General features: G+C 59.1%; 5 protein-coding genes across 5 annotated transcripts; 4 read left to right on the top strand and 1 right to left on the bottom strand.

Moving 5' to 3' along the window:
• The first annotated feature begins 703 nt into the window (after positions 1 to 703).
• On the top strand, positions 704 to 2,428 carry IWZ02DRAFT_456761 (elongation of fatty acids protein 3). Its single transcript, XM_066767892.1, has 4 exons — positions 704 to 1,171; positions 1,235 to 1,304; positions 1,359 to 1,571; positions 1,620 to 2,428. The coding sequence occupies exons 1-4, from the start codon at positions 761 to 763 to the stop codon at positions 1,967 to 1,969; spliced, it is 1,044 nt and encodes a 347-aa protein (XP_066620624.1). The 5' UTR covers positions 704 to 760; the 3' UTR covers positions 1,970 to 2,428.
• Positions 2,429 to 2,851: 423 nt separating this feature from the next.
• Positions 2,852 to 3,764, top strand: IWZ02DRAFT_483438 (cytochrome c oxidase subunit VA-domain-containing protein; the record flags this gene model as incomplete). Its single annotated transcript, XM_066769169.1, has 4 exons — positions 2,852 to 3,036; positions 3,257 to 3,302; positions 3,447 to 3,564; positions 3,646 to 3,764. The coding sequence occupies 4 exons, from the start codon at positions 2,852 to 2,854 to the stop codon at positions 3,762 to 3,764; spliced, it is 468 nt and encodes a 155-aa protein (XP_066620625.1).
• An 844-nt stretch (positions 3,765 to 4,608) lies between these two features.
• On the top strand, positions 4,609 to 9,141 carry IWZ02DRAFT_500860 (phosphoribosylformylglycinamidine synthase). Its single transcript, XM_066770264.1, has one exon. The coding sequence runs from the start codon at positions 4,785 to 4,787 to the stop codon at positions 8,952 to 8,954; it is 4,170 nt and encodes a 1,389-aa protein (XP_066620626.1). The 5' UTR covers positions 4,609 to 4,784; the 3' UTR covers positions 8,955 to 9,141.
• A 339-nt stretch (positions 9,142 to 9,480) lies between these two features.
• On the bottom strand, positions 9,481 to 11,728 carry IWZ02DRAFT_34110 (tRNA-guanine transglycosylase family protein). Its single transcript, XM_066764216.1, has 3 exons — positions 11,067 to 11,728; positions 9,723 to 10,993; positions 9,481 to 9,668 (listed from the first exon to the last, which is right to left on the bottom strand). Exons 1-3 carry the CDS (start codon positions 11,260 to 11,262, stop codon positions 9,648 to 9,650), a joined length of 1,488 nt encoding a protein of 495 aa, XP_066620627.1. The 5' UTR covers positions 11,263 to 11,728; the 3' UTR covers positions 9,481 to 9,647.
• A 514-nt stretch (positions 11,729 to 12,242) lies between these two features.
• IWZ02DRAFT_434847 (uncharacterized protein) lies at positions 12,243 to 13,507 on the top strand (the record flags this gene model as incomplete). Its single annotated transcript, XM_066766399.1, has 3 exons — positions 12,243 to 12,615; positions 12,663 to 12,751; positions 12,836 to 13,507. The coding sequence occupies 3 exons, from the start codon at positions 12,243 to 12,245 to the stop codon at positions 13,505 to 13,507; spliced, it is 1,134 nt and encodes a 377-aa protein (XP_066620628.1).
• Positions 13,508 to 13,627: the final 120 nt, after the last annotated feature.

Raw genomic sequence — 13,627 nt, forward strand, 5'->3', positions numbered from 1 at the left:
GAGAAGAGAAGAGAAGCGATGGCATCCATGGCATTCATATTCATTCCTCTCGCTGCTATTGGGCGGTGAGGGTCTTCTGCCGGGACGGGCGGCATCCATCCATTTTGCTTCCTGGGCGCCAAGGGCTGCCGCTGCAATACATGTATGTATGTATTCTTCTCCTGTGGGTGTGGGTGTAGGTACAGCCCAGAGCCGTCAGCTGACGGTGCGGGAGCTCAACGGCCTTAGGCTGGCTAGCTCAACCGAAGCTGCCGACGCGGACCTGCAGAGATGCCGATGAACGAACGACAGGACTTTTTGTTGGTCCAAGGGGACAAGGAAGGGAAAAAAAAAAAAAAAAAAAAAAAAAACCCACAATCTCCGTCGGCCTTCCCCTCCACCCCTTAAACCATTCATTGACCCGACGGCTCGTCAGCCTCGGTCATCGTCTTTTTTATTTTGTTGGTGACGACCACGACCATCTCCTTCGTCACCGTCCCGTCCCCCATCCCCCGTCCCCCGTCCCCCGTCACCCGTCACCCGTCACCCGTCCCTGTCCCTGTCCCTGTCCCTGTGCTGTCATTCCTGCCTGCGCAGAACGAAGGAACGTACGTCCGTCCGTGTCAATCGCCTGTCGCTCGCCGCGCGCGCAAACACCTCCTACCACCAGCTCCCCACCAGCTCCACGCTATCTTAGCACCCGCACCTGCTATTCCTCCCGCCCGCCCTCCCGTCGCCAACCTCGACCAAGGAAAATTAAAAAAAAAAATTCCCCACAATCATGTCAACTCCCGATTGGATCCAGGTCGGCCCGCCGACTCTCGACCGCCCCTTTGGCATTGCCCTGTGGCCCATTTTCGAAAAGGCCTTTGAGCTGGTCAAGGGCTACCGGCCGCAGGACTTTCGCTTCGTCGCCGGCGAGACGCCCATGTCGACCGTGACGGCCACCGTCGCCACCCTCGCCTCGTACTACCTTATAATCTTTGGCGGCCGCGAGGTCATGCGAAGCCGGGAGCCGCTCAAGCTCAATGGCCTGTTCAAGGTGCACAATTTCTACCTCACGGCCATCAGCGGCGTCCTGCTGGCCCTCTTTGTCGAGCAGCTGCTGCCCGAGCTGGCGCGAAACGGCGTCTTCCACGCCATCTGTAACTACGATGGGGGCTGGACTGACAAGCTCGTCATTCTTTACTACGTGCGTTGCGCCTGCTTGTTGTTTTGACGATCGTTGGCGAGGAATGCTGACGCCCCGCTGCAGCTCAACTACCTGACCAAGTACCTCGAGCTCATCGACACCTGCTTCCTTTTCCTTAAGAAGAAGCCCCTCAGTACGTCCATTGACGCGGCAATTGCGACGACCGGCTGCTAATCTTGGCCTCTAGCGTTTTTGCACACCTACCACCATGGTGCCACGGCGCTGCTTTGCTACACCCAGCTCGTGGGGCAGACGGCCGTTTCCTGGGTCCCCATCACCTTGAACCTGTGTGTCCACGTCGTCATGTACTGGTACTACTTTCAGAGTGCTCGCGGCATCAGGATCTGGTGGAAGAAGTACATTACAATCATGCAGATTATCCAGTTTGTGCTTGACCTCGGTAAGTTGATTGAATTGCTGGAAAGAGACTTTTTTCTGACGGCTGCAGGCTTCGTGTACTTTGCTTCCTGGACCTACTTCACGTCGACCTACTGGCCCTGGCTCCCCAACGCCGGCCACTGCGCCGGCAAGGAATTCGCCGCCTTCTCGGGCATCGCCATCCTCAGCTCGTACCTCGTCCTCTTCATCCTGTTCTACATTGCTACGTACAAGAAGCCGGTGCCCAAGACGCGCGGCCGCGCCAAGAGCGCTCTGATCGAGATGAAGGACGAAAAGGTGCCCACGGTTGGCGCGGTCCGCCGCCGCCTCAGTGGCGCTTCCAACTCGCTGGCCAACGGCTACTCGTCGCCCGCCGAGGCCGTCTCCAATGGCCGCGTCACCCGGTCTCGCAAGGCATAGGCTCGTTTCTTGATCGCTGATCGGCTCGTCGGCGATTGTCGGGCAGAGCGTGTTTAGACGATGGGCTGAGTAGGCCAGTGATTTTTCTGTGGGGGGCGGGCGACCACCACCCTGGCTGGCAGGCATTCGCGGCTTGTTGCCATCGGCTTTGGATGATGGCTACGGTGGATGGGAGGGTAGAAGTGGGGACGTGTCTAGATGGACAGACGGGAGGGAGTTATGGAGAACAAGGCGCAGAGCACCTGTCCGCACTGGTTGTCAAAAAAATATTTTTTTTTTTTTTTTGGCTTCTTGTTTGTTGATTGCGAGGCCTGGTATCATCTTCATTACAGACATTTGGGCGGCTGTTTTGACCTGGCTATCGGCAAGCAGCCCGCCCGCCTTGTAAAAGGGACGGACACGACGGCACTAGTACTACGACTGACTACTTCTATAACTTTTTTTTTTTTTTTTTTTTTTTTTGGTAATCGAGGTAGCATGCATAGGTTCGGGAAATGTACAGCAAGGATGATCGGAGAGAAGGAAGACGGACAAAAGGCCGCGGTTGGCAATGGTAGACAATGGGTAATGATTGGTTGGACAGGGCAGAGAGCCAATTGACGAGTGAATGACACCTCCCGTCATCCATTCCGGGGTGCACGTGACGAGACAGGCAAAATTCCGGCATGCCGCTCGGCGAAGGCAGGACCTGATCTGTCAGACTCAGACCACCAACCAAACCAAACGTACATCACTTGGGAACCAGCTCAAATCAACGCACCACCCCCGCCATCACCCAACCTACCTTAACCCAACCTAACTAATCCAACGAAATCGCTGTCGACCCCCCCCCCCCGGCCCTCCGCCCCGCAGCTCCTCCACTGCCAATTGACCTTTTAAAGAATGGCCGCCAGCGTCCTCCGCCTCGCGGCCCGCCGCACTCCTGTTTTCCGCGCCGCTCCTCGCGCTGCCGCAGCCGCTGCCGCCGCCGCCGCGCCCGTCATCGCCTCGCGCAGGACCTTTTCCACCACGCTCGCCCGCTTCTCCGGCGACCACCACGAGGAGAGCTTCGAGGAGTTCACTGCCAGGTACGAGGACCGATGACCGCGAGAGATATAGGGAGAGAGGGGGAGAGAGCGAGGTTCCGGCGACGTCAATTGGTGGCCGCCATCTTTGGGTCCACGGACAGAATCTTCCGAATGGCGTCGCAGGACCGACAACTACCTCTCCCCATTCCTTGCCCCCCGTGTGTGTGTGTGTGTGCTCGTGGAACCCGCTGAACTGATGGTCCGTCGTGCGGCTTGACAGGTACGAGAAGGAGTTCGACTCTGTGCAGGATGCCTTCGAGCTGCAGGTACGTGGGTGGTCGATGGTCTTTGCTCGGCTGGCTTTTCCCTGGCTCTCGGCCTGTGCGCCGCAGCTGCGCCGACGACGACGACGACGACGAGGACGTCGACGATGCGATGAGAGGGACTCTCTGGCTGACGATTCATGGCAGCGTAACCTTAACAACGCTTTCGCTTACGACCTGGTGCCCGCGCCCTCGGTCATCACTGCCGCCCTGAAGGCCGCGCGCCGTGTCAATGACTTCCCCACTGCTGTCCGAATCTTCGAGGGTGCGTTCTCTCCTTTGAAGCTCGAATCTCGGCGTTTTTGCGCCCTCTGCGAACCAACTGGCTGATACAAGGCTACTACAGGCATCAAGTCCAAGGTCGAGAACAAGGGCCAGTACGAGGAGTACCTGAAGGAGCTGGAGCCCCTGCGGGAAGAGCTCGGCATCGTCCTCAAGGAGAAGCTGTACCCGGAGGACGCATAGATGACGAAACCAACCATTGGCGCTGTCGTTTTTGGAACGACAATGCTGCTCCGATAGAGCTGACTGGATCATCATTCACGAGAGGGGTGTCTGGTTTGAATATGAATGGGGGAATCCGCCGGCCACAGCCAAGTAGAACGAAAACGGGGCAAACTACTCTACCTACCTACCTACCTTCCTACAGAAAAAGTACGCGAGGAGGTGCGACTTGTATCATCATCACCACCACCACCATCATCATCATCATCATCATCATCATGGCCCCCGCATGCGCGCCGGGGGGCGGTTGTGCACGTATTATAGTCGTCTTTTCCGGGAGCTGCTCCGAGCAATTGTACAGATTTCTAATCTCACCTCTACGGCGCCAGCAGCCCAGCTTGGTTTGAACCACGTACGGGTGCAGCTGCAGCCGCTTACTCACGGCTGACGATCCAATGCTTGAATACGAGGTTCATTACAAGCCATTGAAGCAGCTCGAAGTGCCGCGATGCTGTATCCAGGGTCATGGCCTCGTCGTCTGAACGTGCCTTGGGCCAGTCTCACATGCCAGCAAGCTAGCTCCATCTGACGTTACTCAAGAAACACCTGAGCCTCACTGCCCCTGGCAGCAGCTTTTGCGTTGCTCTGATTGGTTGGTTCCGGTGTCGGCCGGCTTGGGATGGAGTGCGTTTTGTTTGGGCGGGAAGAGGATGGGGGGGGGGGGCTTGGCTTTGGCATCCATGGCTTGCCGTGAGTTGTAGGCTGGTTGATTCAAAGAGGCACCTACATGCAAGAAGCATCCATTCCATGGCAAGTCTTGTCTGGTGTTGATTCTTCAGCCTCGCGGACCGCACGGGCCGGAGCCGGAGCCGGAGCCGGAGCCGGAGCTCGGCGACCCCCGCCCCCACCAGCACACTAACTAACTAACTGACTAACTGACTGCTGGCTTTGCTGCTTCAGGCGCGCCTCTCCGAACTTTTTCGATGCAGTGACCTTCCACTCCGCTTCGAGCCAGACAAAAGCCAAAGTCGCCGCCTGGACATGGCTGCGACCCAAGATCCCTACCTGGTCCTGCCAGGCTCCTCTGCCTTTTCCCAGTTCCGCTGCGCCAAGTTGGCGCGCGAGCTCGGCGCCACCGACGTGCGCGCCATCTGGACTCACTTTGTCAACCCGCACGCTGAGCTGCGCGACCAGCAGCTGCGTATCGTCGAGCAGCTGCTTCACTACGGCGACGTGCCCGACGCCGGCGACCACCTCTACCAGACCATCCTCGACGCCCTCCACCGCAACGCTGAGCCGCGCGACAAGAACACGGCTCTCTTTCACGTCTGCCCCAGACCCGGCACCATTTCGCCATGGAGCTCGCAGGCCACGGGCATCGCCCACGTTTGTGGCCTCAAGAGCGTCGTCAAGCGCATCGAGAGGGGCATGGTGATTGCGGCCACTTTCCCCGCCGACCACCGTCTCGCCCGCGATGCCATCCCCAAGCCCGACCTCCTCCACGACCGCATGACGCAGGTCATTAGCCGGACTGCGCCAAACCTCAACTACACCTTTGCCGAGGGCGAGCCCAAGCCGGCGACGAGCGTCGATCTCTTTGCCGAGGGCACCACGCCCAGAGAAGCGCTGGAAAAGGCCAACCGCGAGCTCGGGCTGGCGCTCGACGCGGCCGAGATTGACTACCTGGTCGAGGCATACTCTGAGCACCTCAAGCGGGGGCCGATCGATGTCGAGCTGTTCATGTTTGCGCAGGTCAACTCGGAGCACTGCCGGCACAAGATTTTCAACGCCGACTGGACCATTGACGGCGTCAAGAAGCCCATGAGCCTGTTTGGCATGATCCGCAACACGCACAAGCAGAACCCCAAGTACACGGTCAGCGCCTACAGCGACAATGCCGCCGTCATGGAGGGCTTCGACGCCAGCCACTGGGGCCCCAACAACGCCTCGGGTGAGTGGATGCAGACACGCGAGCAGGTACACTACCTGGCCAAGGTCGAGACGCACAACCACCCCACGGCCGTCTCGCCCTTCCCCGGCGCGGCCACGGGCTCTGGAGGCGAGATTCGCGACGAGGGCGCCGTGGGTCGCGGCTCGAAACCCAAGGCGGGCCTCTGCGGCTTTAGCGTTTCGGACCTGCACATTCCCGGTTTCGAGCAGCCGTGGGAGTTGAATGTGGGCAAGCCCGGCCACATTGCCAGCAGCCTGGACATTATGATTGAAGCCCCCATTGGCAGTGCTGCCTTTAACAACGAGTTTGGCCGCCCTTGCACCACGGGATACTTCCGTACCCTCACCACCAAGCTCCCCATCAGCGAGAAGGAGTCGGAGATTCGTGGCTACCACAAGCCCATCATGGTTGCTGGCGGTGTTGGCACCATTCGCCCGCAACACGCTCTCAAGGACCCGGAGATTGTGCCCACGGGCGCTCAATTGATCGTGCTTGGTGGCCCTGCCATGCTCATTGGTCTGGGCGGCGGTGCGGCATCGAGTGTTCAGTCTGGCGAGGGCAACGTCGACCTCGACTTTGCCAGCGTGCAGCGTGGGAACGCCGAGGTCCAGCGCCGCGCCCAAGAGGTCATCAACACCTGCACCTCGTTTGGCGCGCAGAACCCCATCCGCTTCATCCACGACGTGGGCGCTGGCGGCCTGTCCAACGCCCTGCCCGAGCTCGTCCACGATTCTGGCCTCGGCGCAACTTTTGAGCTGCGCGAGGTCGACAGCGTCGACAAGGGCATGAGCCCGCTCGAGATTTGGTGCTGCGAGGCGCAGGAGCGATACGTCTTGGCCGTTGCGCCCGAGGGATTGGAGCTATTCAAGAAGACTTGCACGAGGGAGCGCTGTGGCTTCTCCGTTGTGGGAACTGCCACTGGCGAACGCTCTTCGCACAACAACCAGCTCATCCTCATGGACCGCGACTCCAAGGACTACCCCAAGCCCATTGACCTGCCCATGTCGATTCTCTTCGGCAAGCCCCCCAAAATGTCGAGGGTTGTCGACTCGAGGAAGCTGAAGCTGCCTGGCTTTGACAGCAGCTTGAGCATCTACGCGCCCAATGTCCAGCCGCAGGGCTTGTTCCAGGAAGCTGTCTCGAGGGTGCTCGCCTTGCCGGCTGTTGGATCCAAGTCATTTTTGATTACCATTGGCGACCGCTCCGTTGGCGGTCTTACCGTCCGCGACCAGATGGTCGGCCCTTGGCAGACGCCTGTCGCTGACGTCTCGGTCACGGCCACTTCGCTCATGTCTGGCTGCCGCACCGGCGAGGCCATGGCCATGGGCGAGAAGCCCAACCTGGCTCTCATCTCTGCTGCCGCGTCGGCACGCATGGCTGTCGCCGAGTCTCTGATGAACCTGGCTGCTGCCAGCATCCCCGACCGCCTCTCTCAGGTCCGCCTCTCGGCCAACTGGATGGCCGCTGCCGGCCACCCTGGCGAGGGATCGGCTCTGTACGAGGCCGTCGAGGCCATTGGCATGGATCTTTGTCCTAAGCTGGGCGTGTCGATTCCCGTCGGCAAGGACTCGATGTCGATGAAGATGAAGTGGCAGGACCAGCAGACCAAGGAGGCCAAGGAGGTCACGGCGCCGCTGTCGCTCATCATCTCGGCGTTTTCGCCCGTCAACGACACTGAAAACACGTGGACGCCGGCTCTGCGTCGCTTCGAGGATGTGGGCGAGACGGTCCTGCTCTATGTCGACCTTGCTCAGGGCAAAAAGGCCATGGGAGGTTCGGCTGTTGCGCAAGTGTTTGGACAGGTTGGAGATGAGGCTCCGGATGTCCGCGACGCAGACATTCTCAAGGACTTTTACGACGCTGTCGAGCAGCTCCACGAGTCGGGCATTGTTCTGGCGTACCACGACCGATCGGACGGTGGTCTCTTTACTACCATGGTCGAGATGATGTTTGCCGGCCGCACGGGTCTCGAGGTCATGCTGGATGACATTTGCCGCAGCGGCGATACCAAGGACATGATCGAAGGCCTCTTCAGCGAAGAGCTCGGCGCTGTCTTCCAGGTCAGGAAGAAGGATGTCATTGAGTTCAACCGGTGCTTCGCCACGTGCGGTCCGCCCCCGGGCATGATCAGGCGCATCGGACGCGTCCCCGCCGCAACCAAGCAGGACCTCGTCCTCACGCGCCAGGCACAGGTCGTCTACCAGGCGAGCCGCAAGGATCTCCAGAAGCAATGGGCTGCCACGTCGTACCACATGCAGCGCCTTCGCGACAACCCGGCGTGCGCGGACGAAGAGTACGACAACATTGTCGACGACGCTGACCCGGGTCTCTCCTACAACCTGACGTACAAGCCGCAGGACAACATTCTTCCCTTCACCACGTCCCTCACCTCCATGGTCGCCGCCAAGCCGCGCGTCGCCATTCTGCGCGAAGAAGGCGTCAACGGACAAGCCGAAATGGCCTTTGCCTTCTCCGTCGCGGGATTCTCGCCCGTCGACGTGCACATGACAGACATCCTCTCGGGCCGCGTATCTCTGGCGTCCTTCGTCGGCCTGGCGGCCTGCGGCGGCTTCTCGTACGCCGACGTGCTGGGTGCCGGGCAGGGTTGGGCCAAATCGGTGCTGCTGCACTCGGAAGCGCGCAACGAATTCCAAGCCTTCTTCCAGCGAGCCGACACCTTCGCGCTGGGCGTGTGCAACGGCTGCCAGTTCCTGTCGCGGCTCAAGGACCTCATCCCGGGCTGCGGCGCCGTGTGGCCCAGCTTCGAGCGCAACGCGTCGGAGCAGTACGAGGCGCGCGTGTGCATGGTCGAAGCGCTCGACGACGGCCACAAGAACAAGGAGGCCACGTCGTCGCAGACGGCCGCGTCGGCGCCCTCGGTCTTCCTGCACGGCATGCACTCGTCGCGTCTCCCCATCGTCGTCGCGCACGGCGAAGGCCGCGCCTCGTTCGCGTCGTCGCCCTCCCCAACCGCGTCGGCGTCCCAACTGTCCGACCTCGGCCTCGTCGCGCTGCGCTACGTCGACAACCGCGGCGCCCCGACCCAGCGCTACCCCTTCAACCCCAACGGCTCGCCCGGCGCCATCGCCGGCGTCAGGAGTCCCGACGGCCGCGTCCTGGCCATGATGCCGCATCCCGAACGCACGGTGCTGGGCGGCGTGGCGAGTTGGGAGCCGCTCGAGCGCAAGAGGCGCGAGGGGTGGGGCGAGCATGGGCCGTGGGTGCGCATGTTCAAGAGTGCGAGGAGGTGGGTTGGTTGAGGTTGTTTTTTTTTTTTTTTTTTTTGAGAGAGATGGTGGTTGGGGAAACGAGAGAAAGGAGAGGGGGGGAGGGTTTTGATCTTTTTTGTTTTTGCGTTTGCGTTTGCTGTTTTCTTGGTCTCTCGTTTTTCTTCTTCTTCTTCTTCTTCTTCTTCTTCTTCTTCTTCTTCTTCTTCTTCTTCTTCTTCTTCTTCTTCTTCTTCTTCTTCTTCTCTCTGCGCGAGAGAGAGAGAGAGAGAGAGAGAAGTGGTTGTGATTTTCTTGAACAGAGGGGCTGGGCTGGGCTGGGCTGGGCTGGCGTTCGTTTCGGGAAGTGCATGCATACATACATACATGTTCGACGATTAAACAATTAAACATTTCAACGTGGACGAATTCAGTAAGCAAGCAAGCAAGCAGGCAAGCAAGCAAGCAAGCAAGCAATCAGAAAAAAAAAAGAAAGACACACAAATCACCACATCACCAAGGCATCTTGTCCTTCCGAATTCCGACGCCGTAAGGAAGAAGGAAAAATGAGTCAGTGAGTAACAGTAACTGTAGGTACTCTGGAGATAGATGGAGTCTATACTATCTCCCCATCTATCCAACCATGTCTCTTCAACAACCGCAACCGCGAAACATGAACCCTTCATCCTTCCTCCCTCCAGTCCTCAACCAGCTCTTGCCCGCCGCCGTCGCTCTCATCTGCGCCCTCTATACATGTAGCCTTTCAATCTGCACTAGTTAGCCCATTCATTCTGCCCCTGAGTTTCCAAGCCACCGTTTTACCCTTTGAGAATACCGCCCACCGTTTTCCCCCTGGGTTTCACGCCCACCCACCCCCACCCCAACAAACGCCCTCTCGTTCCGCCTCGCCTCGCCCGGCCCCCTACTCCTCGCCATGTAACCCCTCACACGCGGACCCTGTCCCGTGCGCTGCGGCAGCTCTTCCTCATACGCCCCTTCAAACCGTGCTCGTTCGGTTTCAAAGGCCTCGCTTCCCTCGGCCGATTCCAGCGTGCTGCGCACATTCGAAAAGAGGCGGGACACGACGGCGTGATTGTGCAGCGAGAGCAAGACCCACGCCAGCATTTCTTTGGCGCGGAGGAGATGCTGCAGGTAGGCGAGGGAGTGGCGTGTGCAGGTGTAGCACGGACAGTCGGATTGAGGCGGGGAGAGCGATGTCGCGTAAGCGGGGTCCCAGGCGTTGAGGGCGAGGGGGCGTTTTTTGGTCTTTTCTCCTTCTTCTTTTCCTCCCCCCTTCTCGTCTCCCTTGAGTTGATCCGGCGAAGGAACCGGAGCGGGGAACTCAAATACAAACGCCATGCCGGCGTCCGTGGCCGCGTCGACGAGGGGCAGCACGAAGATATCGGTGCCGAGGGATATGGCGTGCAGGAGCTGGGCGGGGGTGGCGGGGTTGGCGAGGGAGAGGCGCGGGAGGTGGGATAGCGGGGATGGGATGGAGGCGAGGGAGAAGGAGGAGTAGAGGGCTAGACCGGAGAGGTGGGAGGAGAGCTTTGGGGAGGAGGTGAGGTCGGAGAGGTAGAATGATTGCTGTTCGGGCTCGATGGGGAGGATGGGCGCGAAGATGGCGGGCCCGCGTTTGGCGGATGAAGATGCGGATGGACCATTGGCATTGCCATTGGCCATGCCACTACCATTCGCGTCGTCGCCATTTCCCTCAATGCCTCGCACGGCCGCGACGAGATCCCTCATCCACGCCGCAGTGCGATCCCCCATCTTCTCGACGCGCTTCAGACTGGGGCAGGGGTGGCCGGGCATGACGTCGGCGAGGCCAACGACGACATCGGGCGCCAGCTTGACGGCGGCCGCCGCGTAGTACGCCGAAGACAGCGCGCGGTGCCCGACGGACGTGTGCACCTGGATGCCGGCGTTGGTGTTTGAGCCGGGCGAGTCGAGCGCGGGGACGCGCCGGGGCCCGAGGACCAGCGGCTGCGCGTCGAGCGCGGCGATGAAGCGGCGCAGTGGTGAGCTTTGTTTACTACTGCATGTTGGTGTGTTGAAGACTGGAGGCGTTTCTGATGGCGCTTTTTCTATGACTGTTCTGTGCTCGTGGGAGCAGGAGGTTAGCGTTGTATTGTGGAGGCTGGTTTGTTCCGGTGGCGATCTCACAGTCCTCGAGACCTAGGTATAGTCCATTGATTTCGGTGTGCTTTTCGAGATTGTCCTGCGAGAGGTGCGGCACTACGCCACGTGAAGTATTGGCGATGTAGTTGGGCGTTGGGATTGCAGGTTTCCCCGGGATGGACAGCGAGCCAAGCCGTGGATTGAGGGCCGGTGCCGGCGTCAGGACCTCGAAGAAGGCCATGCTTCTCCTTAACGATGTTCAAATTCTTGAATTGAGTTCAGGTTGTTTGGTAAAGATAGCATCTCACGTGGGGGCTGGAAGTTGTCGTCGTCGTCGTTGGCGATGCTAGTCAGGTTTGGCTCGCTAATGCTTAGCGCTGAGTCGCGCCAATTCGCAGTGAAGCAAACGTCATACCACTGCAACGTCGTTTGGCCTGGCTCGCAGTTTTATTTTCATCTTTTTCGTGATTTCTTCCTGGGACTCGAAGACATATTTTGAGGTGCCATGCCAATCGTGACGGGAAAGAATCTCGCCATATTTGTTACCAGTGCAGAATACGCTCAAGTCAGAACTGTTCACACGTATTCTTCAACGTAGAGCGCTTCCTACTCCCCAAACCACACTCTTCGATTTCTGCCCTGTACATGATTCACGTCTTCAAAAACTAACAGCTCCGCGGGCAGCGGGAGTCGAGCGACCATCCAGCCATGATGATCACTAGGCACCGACCGGTTTCTGTCAGGGGGCGTGGGGGCGGAACCCAGCCGAGAAGTCCACAGCCTCAACGAGGTCTTTAATTGACTGCGAAGACCTCAACAAGAATATCAGTCGCCTTTGCCACGTATAGCCAGATCGGCAACAGACACGACTTTTGGCCCCAGCCCCCGATGTCCGCAGATGTGGAGTTGAGGAAAAGGACCCCCCACCTTTAAACACTTCCAAAGCTTGAATTGAGCCCTATTGCGGCCACTGCTTTGCTTCATGGGGACAGCTGCCTGACGTGTAGGAAAAAGTCCGCGGAACGTAGGGCAGGAGAACCAGATCGCTACACCGAACAGTTCCCTAGCGCCACGCGGTAAAGTCATGGCTCGAAGAGGGTCAGTAAGTCGCATGACGCCTACTTAACCACACAAAAAGGACATTGAAGCTCCTCATCAAGCATCCATAATCACTCAAATCCTCCAAACACAACCATCCGAAAAACACCACCACCTATCAACATGTTCTCCGCGCGCTCCCTCGCCCTCCTCACCACGGCAGCCCTCTGCGCCACCGCTCACGCCGCCAACACCGTCACTGTCATCAACAAATGCAGCTACGCGCTCAGCCTCGTCGAAGACCGCAACGCAGGCGGTGGACTGTCGACATCGACGCTCGACACGGGCGCCACGTCCGCCGCCATCGAGTACAACGACAGCCCGCTGCACGTGCGCGTCTACATGGCGCTCGGCGACCCGAACAACAACCTGGCGTTCGAGGCCGAAGTCGCCATGAATGATGTGTTCTACGACGTTGTTGAGAGCGTTAGTGGCAGCGCTGTCGGCAACGATTTCACCCTGTCGACGAGCAGTGCCGCTTGCCCGGGGATTGATGGTGCGGAGGCAAATATCTCGCCTACTGATGGGAACACGAGTCATCAGTGTGCGGAGGGGGCGTCTTTTACTTGGACTCTGTGTGGGTGATTGGTTTGGATATAGCTAGGCTACGGGGCTGTGGCATCGTTGGTTGGGTTCGACGATGAGGCTGTGGGACACTGAATGGCAAGGGAGTGCTTAGAATGGAAGACGAGGAAGACTGATACTGGCCCACGTAGTCGTATTCTTTGGTGCTTGACGAGTGGGGGCCAGGAAATGGAAGATTTATGTGTAGAAGAAGTAGTAGTAGTAGTAGTAGTGGTAGTAGTGGCAGGAGGCAGCAGGATCCAAGGGCGGTCGGTGTATTTGAACTTGAACTCGGCCAACCCGCTTATGTGTGCAGCTCTTACAACGGCCACGAACATAATCCTCTTGAATCAGGTCCTCCTTTCACAGCACCAACCACCATGTTCTCCCACAACAACCTCCTCCTCACAACCATCGCCCTCGCCACAGCCGCCCACGCCGGCGGCCTCCTAATAATCAGCAACCAATGCACCTCACCCATCACGATGCACCTCATAAACGGCGACAACGTGGACCCTCGCACGATCGACGCGGGCACGCCATCCGCAGTCGAGTGGTACAACGAGGACCCAGTCGCCGTGCGCGTCTACACCGACGACGCCGCCAAGTACATCGAGTTCGAAGCCGCCACCACGGCCGGCGCGACTCACTACGAAGTGGCGAAAATCGACGGCGGGTTCGGCAACGACTCGTTTGATCTGGCGCCGAGTGATGCTGGTTGCGCTTCCATTGGCGGTGACGCGACGTTCTACCAGCATCCCGACGATGCGGCGACGAACAGTTGTGCGGATGGCACGACTTTTGCTTGGACTATTTGCAGTTAATTGGTCGGGGGTCGAAAGGGGAAAGGTCTGCGTATGGCGCTGCGGTTTATTGATTGATTGATTGAGCTTTTTGGGTCTGTTGGTGGAGGGAAAGACGGGAAAGGATGGCGGCCTCTTTGT

Source organism: Phyllosticta citriasiana (genome assembly GCF_038021145.1).
Source record: "Phyllosticta citriasiana strain CBS 120426 chromosome Unknown IWZ02scaffold_10, whole genome shotgun sequence".
Taxonomy (NCBI): domain Eukaryota; kingdom Fungi; phylum Ascomycota; class Dothideomycetes; order Botryosphaeriales; family Phyllostictaceae; genus Phyllosticta; species Phyllosticta citriasiana.

What these genes read in the sequence shown, in the direction of transcription:
- IWZ02DRAFT_456761 (XM_066767892.1), top strand. Translation starts at nt 761, where the DNA reads ATGTCAACTCCCGATTGGATCCAGGTCGGCCCGCCGACTCTCGACCGC. An exon ending in AGCTCGTCATTCTTTACTAC is followed by an intron (nt 1,172 to 1,234) that starts GTGCGTTGCGCC and finishes GCCCCGCTGCAG; the next exon opens with CTCAACTACCTGACCAAGTA. An exon ending in CCTTAAGAAGAAGCCCCTCA is followed by an intron (nt 1,305 to 1,358) that starts GTACGTCCATTG and finishes CTTGGCCTCTAG; the next exon opens with CGTTTTTGCACACCTACCAC.
- IWZ02DRAFT_500860 (XM_066770264.1), top strand. Translation starts at nt 4,785, where the DNA reads ATGGCTGCGACCCAAGATCCCTACCTGGTCCTGCCAGGCTCCTCTGCC.
- IWZ02DRAFT_34110 (XM_066764216.1), bottom strand. Translation starts at nt 11,262, where the DNA reads ATGGCCTTCTTCGAGGTCCTGACGCCGGCACCGGCCCTCAATCCACGG. An exon ending in ATACCTAGGTCTCGAGGACT is followed by an intron (nt 10,994 to 11,066) that starts GTGAGATCGCCA and finishes AGCACAGAACAG; the next exon opens with TCATAGAAAAAGCGCCATCA. An exon ending in GTGGGCGGTATTCTCAAAGG is followed by an intron (nt 9,669 to 9,722) that starts GTAAAACGGTGG and finishes TAACTAGTGCAG; the next exon opens with ATTGAAAGGCTACATGTATA.